Below are 9712 nucleotides of genomic sequence, written 5' to 3'. Positions count from 1 at the left end.
TTGCCAGTTGTCTTCCGGGTGCGATTCAAGGTACTAATTATGACCTTTAACGCGCTCCATGGCTTAGGCCCGGGGTACCTGCGAGACCACCTACTGCTACCGGTAGGCTCCCACCGTCCAGTGCGATCACACAGAGTTGGCCTCCACAGGGTCAGCTAGCGACCCCCAGGGGGAGAGCCTTCTCTATGGGAGCGCCTTCCCTCTGGTATAATCCCTGACCTTCGGTCCTTCCGACACGCCCTAAAAAGTTGGCTTTTCCAGCAAGCCAGCCTGGCCTGAACAAAACAAATTATTGATCATTATTAATTTTAATTTGAATTTTTTTAAAAAAATGTTATTGTCAATTCTAATTGGTTTTGTTTGGGATATTATATTTAATTTTTTTTAACTTTTGTAATATGTGTTTCTTTTAATGTTGTATGCCGCCCTGAGTCCTTGAGAGAAGGGCGGCATATAAATCTAATAAACTTAAACCTAAACCAGTGGAATTAAATGGGCACTTGCTTGGCACCTCTGTGCCCTGGCTAAATCCTGAGCAGCTGGCCCTCAGTAGCAACATGAAATCACCAACACATTTTGCCAATAGCTACAAAGGACGAAGGCCACCGCAGAGCTGCTCAACTCATTTAACCGCCTTCTTGCAAGGATCCAGCCCACCTTGCCTCTGCTTCACCCTTCCCTGGCCTGGCTGCAGGATCTGCTGCAAAGCCCTCCCCCCCCCCCCCGTTGATTCTACCCTCTCTGGGTGGGGGCTTGAAACAGCCCCACATGACACTGGATCCAGAACCCCCAACTAAGGAGGCCCCTGCCCCATCTCAGCCCCGAGTTCACTTTTTGCTGACATCCAATTATGTGATTGGTAACCATGGGGGGAGGGGTCCTCAGGTACCTTGGGGAGCAGAGACTTCGGCTGCAGGGCAAGAATTGGGGCTGAAGCACTGAGTCTGTTTTGGCTGAAATTCTCAAAGTGTTTTTCCTAGAACATGGAGGATTTTCCTTCCTGACTTAGCTCCCTTGTGTTAACATTCCACTTTATTACCTTAAGGCATTGTCTACTGCCAAGAAAGGCTGAACGGAAATTTTGTGACATTTATACACACCATTCAATCCTATGGAATGGTGCCCTTAAGCACACAACTGATTTGCTCCAGATGTTCTGAGCGGCCACGCCCTAATTGACAGTGCGCAAAACAGAGGGAGCATCTTTATCCCAGGTGCTCAGAGATGGGGAACAAGAGCCTCTCTGTGGTGCTGAAGAAAAGCGGAAAAGGAGGTCCCAAAGGGCTGGGCCACTCTGCCAGGACAGGTTAATGGCACATGTAAACTTAGGCCAAGAAAACGGAGCAAAAGTCAATGCAATGGAAGAGAGGGGAGGGACCTTCGAGTTCATTAAGTCCAACCCTGCCAGAAGCAGGAATCCAGCATCTCCAACGGGTGAGCCACACAGCTTGTTTAAACGGCTCCGAGGCTCTTCAGGACATTTTTGCTGATATCAAACCAGAATCGACTTTTTTCTTTTTCACATTGGAGACTCTTCCAAGCCTTCCCCCGTCCCCCAGTCTTCCATTGTACTGATCAAGCGCAGGCGGGGCGCCCGGGAGCCTCTCTTCCTGCACGGCAGCTGGGCTCTGCGCCCCCAACCCCAGCGTCCCCACCTGAAAGCGGCCCGGCCTAAGCTGTGACGGATCCCGGACCGACCCCTCTATTGCTGACGGGGCGCTCCGACTCAGGCCCGCCTTGTTGGTCTCTGAGGGGCCCCCGGAGGACCAGGGGAGGCTCTACTCTGCCTCGAGGGGGCTTCGGCGGGGACCGGGCAGCCTAGGCAACGTTTCCTGGGTCACGGGTCCCTCCGGCGGCCTTTCTGGCGCGCCCACCCACCCACTCGCGCGCAGGAGCGGGCCGCGTACCCCGGGACCAGAGACGCTGCCGAGGATCGGCTCCTCCCCCTCTGCGCGCCGCGTGCACGTGCCCGGGAAAAAAGCCGCGTCCCGCCAGCGGACTAGGGGGCTCCGCTCGCTGCATTGCGCCGCCCGAGCCCCGCCGCCTTCCCGGAGCGACAGGCAAAGCGCCTCGAGCGGGCGGGCAGGAGGGCGGCGATGGGCTCCCAGCAGAGCCGGCAGAGCGGCGCGGAGGCGAGGGGTGTTCCCGGCCGCTGCAAGGGCTCCCTCCGCGGCAGGAGGCCCCCGGAGGAGCCGCCGCGCCGCCTCGGCCCGGACTGCCGGCTGGCATCACTCCTGCTGGGCTCGGAGAAGCTGCCGGCGGGGCTGCGCAAGAGGCGGCCGGCGGCGCCCTACGTGCGGCGGCTGCGCTGGCTCCGTGAGATGCAGGCCGCCCTCGGCGAGCATCAGCACGAGCGGGCCCTGCAGCTCCTGCGGCTGCTGCGGAAGGTGAGCCGGCGCCCGAGCCTGGGGGAGGGGGAGGGAGGCGAGACCGGCCTTTTTGTTCCCTCACGCGAGGAGGCCGAGGCAGCCGCGGGCTGAGCCCCGGGAAGGAAACGCCTCTCCGGCAGCGCTCCGCCTGATGTGGCCAGGCGTTCCGCTCCGAGCGCGGCTGTCGATGGGGCCGGCGGGATGGAAACGGCGCCTCGGAAGCCCAAAGTCGCCCGCCTAGGCGGCCGCGGGCATCCGGGACAAAGCGCGGCGGTGGCGCTTGGCTCCTTCAGCAGACGGCGGGCCGCCTGGGCTCTGGGAAAGGCGGGGCAGCGAGAGCCCGGCCGTCGGAAGCGCCTCCGACTCGATGGGTGCGGGCTGCCCCCAAAGGAGAGTCGGGCGGAGGGGAATGGAACTTTATTGTCACTTTAAATGTACGTTAATCAGCACACACTAAAATGAAAATTCATTACCTTCAGCTCTCAAAGAAGAGCCCTGATGCAGATCCCCCCCATGCACGCGCGCGCGCGCGCACACGCACACACACACACACACACACACACACAAACGTGACACACGGAAACCTCACAGTCTAGTTCCACTGTATACAGAGACGAAGTGGGGGTGGGGGCGGGGGTTGAGGAGAATCCTGCAAATTGACAAGAGGGACGGCATAAGGAACAAAGCTGTTACTGAACCTCATAATCCTGCTATAAATACTTCAAAACCTCCTCCCAGAGGGGAGCAACAGAAACAGACACTTGCCAGATTTTGTACTAGCTGACATTTCAGGATGTCCCCCACCCCAAAACCAAGAGTCCTCTAATGTGGAGGCAGAAATGTGGCAAATGTGGGCCCCCTTGCATTGGCATTGGGATGCTGTGGCCAGTGCCAAGCAAAAGAGCTGCCGGGATGGCAGTCCGGTCTTTCCAGGCCCACTTCCATGGGGCAGACCAGGCTTTGTGTGACTGCTAGAGAATGATTGTGTTGTCCAGTCAGTTGCTTTTACTCTGTCAGTTGTGGATGCAGTGAGTTTGCCTTTCTGTTTCTTAGTGGAAAGCGTTGCCCTGATCCAGAGAGATGCTGCACCTGACACGGGACCAGTGGGCAATGGGTGGGCAGTGGCATAGTGTCCCCCACTCGCATTCCAGGATTTGAAGACATGCTGGAGGAAGCAGTTTTACCAAGCAAGCTCTGATGGTGTGGGAGGCAGTTGCTCTCAGGCCATTTTTTCCATCAAAACGTTCAGTTGGTTCAGCTGCCTCAAGAACCGTGGCCAGGATCTGGTGGAGAATCTGAAAGAGTTGTAGGGGCCGCAGCTGCAAGGATGCCGTCTTTCCAGCCTCTGCAGCTACCCCACATCTGGGTGAGGAGATCTGCATCCTCACCCCCCCAGAGGTCTGCCTTCCTTGCTGGCTAGTGGCATGGGGGGTTTCCCTGTCCAGTGCCCCCCAGTTCTCAGCCACTTTCTCTGCTCTTAGGACCTTGGCCTGGAGGGGACGTTCCTCAATGACGTGCTCTACAAGAAGGCCACCTTCCTCAACCTGGTGGACCCCATCTCCCATGACCTCCTGATGAGCCTGGCCATGGACCTGCAGTGCCCCAAAAAGGTGAGCACCACCAGGGCCCTTGGGGGGAGCACCTACCCTAAGTCACTTAGATCTCTGGGTGGGGAAAGAGGCCCCTCTTTGGAGAATCCTGCTGGCATCTCCTCCAGAAAAGCTTATCTGCTCTGGGGGCTGCCTCTCCAGAAAGGGCAGGACCGGGTGGTCCTCCTGCCTTGGGAAGAAGGGCAGAAGCAGGCTGCAGCGTCAGGCCAACATCGCCCCAATTGGGCATGCATGTAACGAAAGGGGTCATTTCACATGGAAGCTCGTCTTCCTCCCCTGGCTCTGAGTTAATTTGGGGGAGGAGAGATTTCAGCTAGGAAAGGCTGGGGGGGGGGCTTGGTCCCCCTTGCCCTCAGCCCAGCCTTCTTTCTCCTGAGTCAGAGCTTGGATAACCTTGAGGGGGTGGGGCTTAATCTTATCATAAGGCCCCGCCTCCCAAGGTTATCCAAGTGCCCCCCTGGAGAGACCCCACAGGGGTCCTTTGCAGGGAGCCCGGAGGCACCTGAGGAAAATGAAGCCAGGAGGTCTTTGGAGGGCTTTGGGTGTTCCTGCCCTGGGTGAAAGAGAGGCAGAGGCAGGACAGGCTGGCAGAGGAAAAGGAGAAGGTTTTTAGGCTTCCAGTAGAGACAAAAACATTCAGATTATTCTGCTCTTCTTTTAAGAAGTACGAAAGTCCGATTATAGTTAGGGGCTCCAAAATTTGGCTTGAGATCTCTGGATTTTGGAGCAGAGCCTAGGTGGAAGAAGGAAAATGATCCCATAGAATCAAACCCCCTCCTCCCAAGCCAGAATTCTTGGACAGCTAGGGAGATCCCACACTGGGGTGGTGGTGTAAGGATTTGTTTCTTACACAAAACCAGTTCTTGAAGTCCAGGGCTTCTCACTGAACAAGAGCAGAGCATTTGTATTTTCAGCCACACAATCTTTCATTTTAAATCCTGATTCTCTCCACCCCCTGCCCCCCCCCTGCGTCCTCCTCAGGCATGAAGAGAAAAAGGGGAATGGCGAGAGAGGCAGCCCAGTCCCCCTCCCCGATATTGCAGCCATTGTCTTCCTTATTGGAGTCTGCGCTTCAAAGCATCAGGGAGACATGGAATTGCCCCATGTTGCATTGGGGGAGGGGAGAACCAATGGAAAGCCTTTGGAGACTCTGCCGGTTTGCTTTTTCCTTCCCAGCTGCTATTTAGGAATAGAAGAGGGAGGCTCTATTGGTGCTGACCCATCCTCCATGGGTTGCCCCCTTTACTCATGGCTCTCCTGAGACCGCTGGTCCAGTAAGATCTGCTTCTGCCAGCTGTGGTTTCTCTTTTGCCCAGGGATTGGGCAGATCTCCCTCTGGACTACCAGGAGACCTGGCTGCTTTCTGTATCGTGCCCTTCCCTCCTTTGCCCCACACACACACCACACACTGTGCTGGTACCCCCCCCCCCACTTCCTATGCAGAAGGGCCTGGCGAGATTCAAGGGCTGCTGCCAGCGGAGGTGCGGGGACATGTCCTGATGCAGCCTGGGGGGGTTGAGGCTGCCAATTGCAGCTGGAGAGGCAGGGAAGCAGCTCCATATCTTGGGATCCCCCCCAGCCCTTCCAGGCCCCCTCCTGGCAAAGGTCTCTCACAGCCCCCCCCCCCCACAAGGGATGATTCACATGCCCCCCCCCCCCCGAGGGTTGCATGGAATCCTTTGGTTCCTGGCCAATATTCACCCCAGCCTTTGGAAAGGCAAAGCAGCTGGCTGGGGGCTGAGCTTGCAGGTCAGGCATCTCCCAGGGCCTAGAGAGCCCTCCAGGGTAAGGCTCAGGGCGTGAGGACTTGGAAAGGACGCCAATGGGGGGCTGTCAGCTCTGCAAACGGAGAGGGCCACTGCCCACGGCTGCCCCTTCCCTGCTTTCAGGAATATGATCCGTGGAAATCCTCCGACCGGATCTGCCGGCAACTGATCTACCACTTGAGTCCACATTCCAAATGGCATCAATCTGGGCTGCCCCATCACAAATCCCACAGCAGGTGAGCAGGAATGGTGGGCTACAGAAATCCTTGGCTGGTGGTAGCAGGAGACAGAGGACACCAGTTTTGGAGGGTGTGACATGCACTCAGTTCCCACAACAGATGAAATCCAAAGTAAAAAAACAAGCGGCCTTCGAAACATATCATAATATGACATAATGTGATAGCCTAGTTCACACAACATGATTCGACAAGGCCTGGATTTCCACCCACTACACACTGAACCACAAATTGTGTGAAGCTGGCTTCTCTAGAATCCTTGCTCCTTGCTTTGAACACCCCTTCTTCTTGTTTCAAGAACCATGGTTACTGACTTAAATAATTGCTTGCAAAGACAAAAGCTCAGCCAAAGCCGCCCCTCCCCCTTGTCATTCTGCCCCTCTTTGGTCAAGGTGAGCCCCCCTCCCCAGGGCCATTCCCAGGCAGCCAGAACACAGAGCAAGCGCAGCACACAGCTCTCCCACCTCGGCAGAAGGACGGGAAACTGGATCCAGGGGGTGGAACAGTTGCAAGCACTTATTTTGGATCTGATGCTGCAATCCCCTCCTCCGCTCCAATCTTGGGCCAGAGGACAAAAGTTACTCAAACTCCTTGACCGATGAGCATCTACCAATGAAGAGGGACGGCTTGGCCAGAGTAGCTGGCTCACCCTGTAGGAAACCATAGTGATGCCAGACTAGACCACCCTACAGCAATGCCGTCATGCAAACGCTGCCTCAGGGCACTTGAAACCCAAATCCACCCCAAGCAGACCAGCTGCAGCATTTGTGTGATGTGGTCCATTGTGTATTGTCCCCCTCTGCACACCCCAGGTTTTCTGGAGCAGCCATCCTTCTGGAGCACCTTCCTCTCTTTTCCTTCTTCTCCTTTAGTCTGAAGAGCAGCCTGCAGAAGAAGCTCAGCCAGGAAGCCATCCATCTCTCCGGGGTCCCTCTCTCCCCACGCGACATCCAGCATCTGGCCAGCTACCTGCAGGACAGTGGGGACCACCTTCTCACCGTCGACCTGAGTTTCACCGACCTGAAGGATGAGGAGATGCGCTTCCTGATGCCTTTCCTGCGGTCGCTGCCCAGCCTCACCCACCTCTCCCTCAATGGGAACCACTTGACCCGAGCCACTGTGAAGGACATCACCGACACCATGAAGGACATGGCCAAATTTCCCTCCTTAGCCTGGATCGATCTGGGCAACAACGTGGATGTCTCCTCCATGCCGCAGCCTCTGCTTGTTGGCCTACGGAAGCGACTCAGCCAGCAGACCACGCTGCCCACCATTTACGAATCCTTGGGCTGCACTTCCGAGGCATCCAGCGAGCCTGAGACCAGCCTGCTGGAGGAGGAGGAAGATTTGCAAGGGGAAGAGGAGATCCCACCAGTGGCCAAGCACCGCTTCCACCAGCAGTCATGTGAAAGGTGACTGGAGGTGGAGGTATCCTCTAGAAGACTGAAACCACTGCAGTGGAAGCTCTGATGGAAGAGATGCCGCACCAGGCCTCACCTGCCCACTTCCTTGAGCCCTTCCTAACTTTTCTGACTTGCTCCCCTTACCCCGTCCTCTTCCTCCTAGCCGGGTTTTCTCACATGCACCAAATCAGGCCAGTTACTTACCATGATGCCACAAAAGGAGACCATCCGGAGATGCAGGGGGTGGCTGTTGTGGGGAGGCGCATGGAGCAAGCCAGCCCTGGGCCCATCCTTTCCCAGCTGTGCTGGGTCCACAGGCCCAGAGAGCCGTGAGAGAATGACATGGAAAGACTGAATGGAGGCCGAGACAGCACCAGGATGGCACAGCTCGCCTCCTCCCCCTCCTCCCCTCTGAACAAAGGGTGGCGGAATGTGAGGCATGCCGGTGTCTGCAGCCCAGACATGTGACTGATGGCACTGCAGGAACTCAAGGGCAGCTGGACGTGGGTTGTGCAGGTGTTTGTCAGGGGGGGGGGAGGCTGTTTGAAGCATCCCCTTCCCCCCGTGTGTTTCTGCTCTTCGTGGACGTCTGCATTCAAAGGCCTCTGTGCTTTCTGCTATCGGGCTGGGTTGGGAGCTCTGCTTTATGCCCAGGAGGAAACAGTAACCTGGGCAAGCCCAGTTCAGCAGAAATACCTTAGGGTGTGTGATTTGTGATAGTAAATGACTTTCATGGAGAGGATGAAAACATTGTTCAGCACTTTGTTGGGCAATTATTTGGCAGAGCTGCAGAAGCCTTGTGTTCTCTAGAAACTCCTGTTGAGATGTTCCCAACCTGTTTCTTCATTCTGGGTGTTCCCTCCTTTTGCCACCATTTCATTCAAAAGGAAGAATGTGCACATTTTCAACTGTGCCTTGGTGCCAGAGAAGAGCTTTTCTCATCCATCTAGTACAAGGATGCTTGGATTTAACATCTCTTGCAAGGAAGACCAGCAACCTTCCTTCATGGAGAAAGGAGAAATTGGCTCTCCTCCATTTAATAATAGAAAAAAGCCTCTCCCCCATAATCAATCTGGGGTATATTAGACACAAGTGGGCTTGCAAAATGCATCATTCAATTAGAGATTAATATCTGTGGCTCAGACTCGAGAGAGAAAACGGGACACTCTGAAGAATCTTTTAAGACAAAATGAACTCCCAGAGAACTTGGGCCATGTGATGAGGATTCAAAGCACCCTTTCTGCTCCTGGTTGGTTTCATTACAAAGTGTGGCCATTTATGCACACCTTTGGGGTTCCTTCCACACAAGCCCCCTTTTGGAATCCATATCCTGTAGATAAAAAACTTTTATGATGCAAATAAAGTCTCTCTCTCCCCCTCAAAAATGCAATTTTCTAAGCCTTGGGCAGCCATTCTTGAACACCTGAAAGGCTTATTAGAAGTCTCTGATAATAATTTAAGAGATTGGATAACCATCTGTCCGAAATGGTATAGGGCTTCCTGCCTGAACAAAGAGTTAAGACTAGAAGGCCTCCAAGGTCCCTTCCAACTATGTTATTCTGTTATAACCAAAGCTAAGAGTTCTGCTTGTAAGACTTGCAGATTCCCAATTAAGAGGTTGGGAGACCTGCAGGCAGCAGAGGAAAGATGGTCAAAATGAATTGAACACGCAGGAGCGCTGGTCATCTTCAGAGGGAGGCAAACTTTCTTTTCTCAATTTGTAATATGATACGCTCCCTTAAAATGAAATACCCTATTCTGGTCTAAAAGGTTTTATAACCTCTGAGATCAAACCAAGCACTTCATCCTCTACTTATCTCTCCAAACCATGCTCAAAGATAACTAAAATTTTAGAAGCATACAAGTGAACACAAAAATACTTGCTAGATAAACCTTTTAAAGTTTTATTCTGCATTTTGCAAAGATTGGAAGAAAAAAAATCAAAACTTACATTAAGGAAGCACTAATGAGAGGTCTTATACCTTACCATGATTTAGATTTTATGGATCAGTCTGTTTTTATTTTATGCATTACCCAGAGATCTGAGTTTACTGATTAATCGAAAGTACAATAAATTATTTTAAAAATCAAATGGCATTTTTAAGCCCATGGGCCCTTCTTTTAATACTGTTAACAACTTGTTTATTAAACCTCACATAGGAAAGCTACCCTCAAAGATTGTCTTATTAATATCACCTAAAAGGCAGGTGACTGGTTTTAGTTTAATTTGTTTTTATTTTTTAAAAAACAGCTCCTGAGTCGGGCACCATAGCTACTACAAGCAGCCAATCTATACCACAGTTAAGTCACGGACACACAGATGCTCTC

General features: G+C 53.7%; 1 protein-coding gene across 3 annotated transcripts; it reads left to right on the top strand.

Moving 5' to 3' along the window:
- Positions 1-1942: 1942 nt before the first annotated feature.
- Positions 1943-8769, top strand: LRRC75B (leucine rich repeat containing 75B). 3 transcript variants are annotated; one of them, XM_087705926.1, is made up of 4 exons: positions 1943-2387; positions 3851-3979; positions 5869-5981; positions 6794-8769. In XM_087705926.1, exons 1-4 carry the CDS (start codon positions 2097-2099, stop codon positions 7395-7397), a joined length of 1137 nt encoding a protein of 378 aa, XP_087562052.1. In that variant the 5' UTR covers positions 1943-2096; the 3' UTR covers positions 7398-8769. The 3 variants fall into 3 exon arrangements, with proteins under 3 accessions (XP_087562052.1, XP_013924840.2, XP_087562053.1); XM_014069365.2 differs by having other exon boundaries at positions 1945-2387; positions 6854-8769; XM_087705927.1 differs by lacking the exon at positions 1943-2387 and adding an exon at positions 3068-3735.
- The last annotated feature ends 943 nt before the right edge of the window (positions 8770-9712 follow it).

The sequence above is a fragment of the Thamnophis sirtalis genome, unplaced genomic scaffold (assembly GCF_051295495.1).
Source record: "Thamnophis sirtalis isolate CommonGarterSnake01/CBP01778 unplaced genomic scaffold, rThaSir2_p1.2 scaffold_2, whole genome shotgun sequence".
In the NCBI taxonomy this organism is placed as follows: domain Eukaryota; kingdom Metazoa; phylum Chordata; class Lepidosauria; order Squamata; family Natricidae; genus Thamnophis; species Thamnophis sirtalis.
Note: the sequence above shows the minus strand (reverse complement) of the source record. Positions and strands in the feature narration are given on the sequence as shown.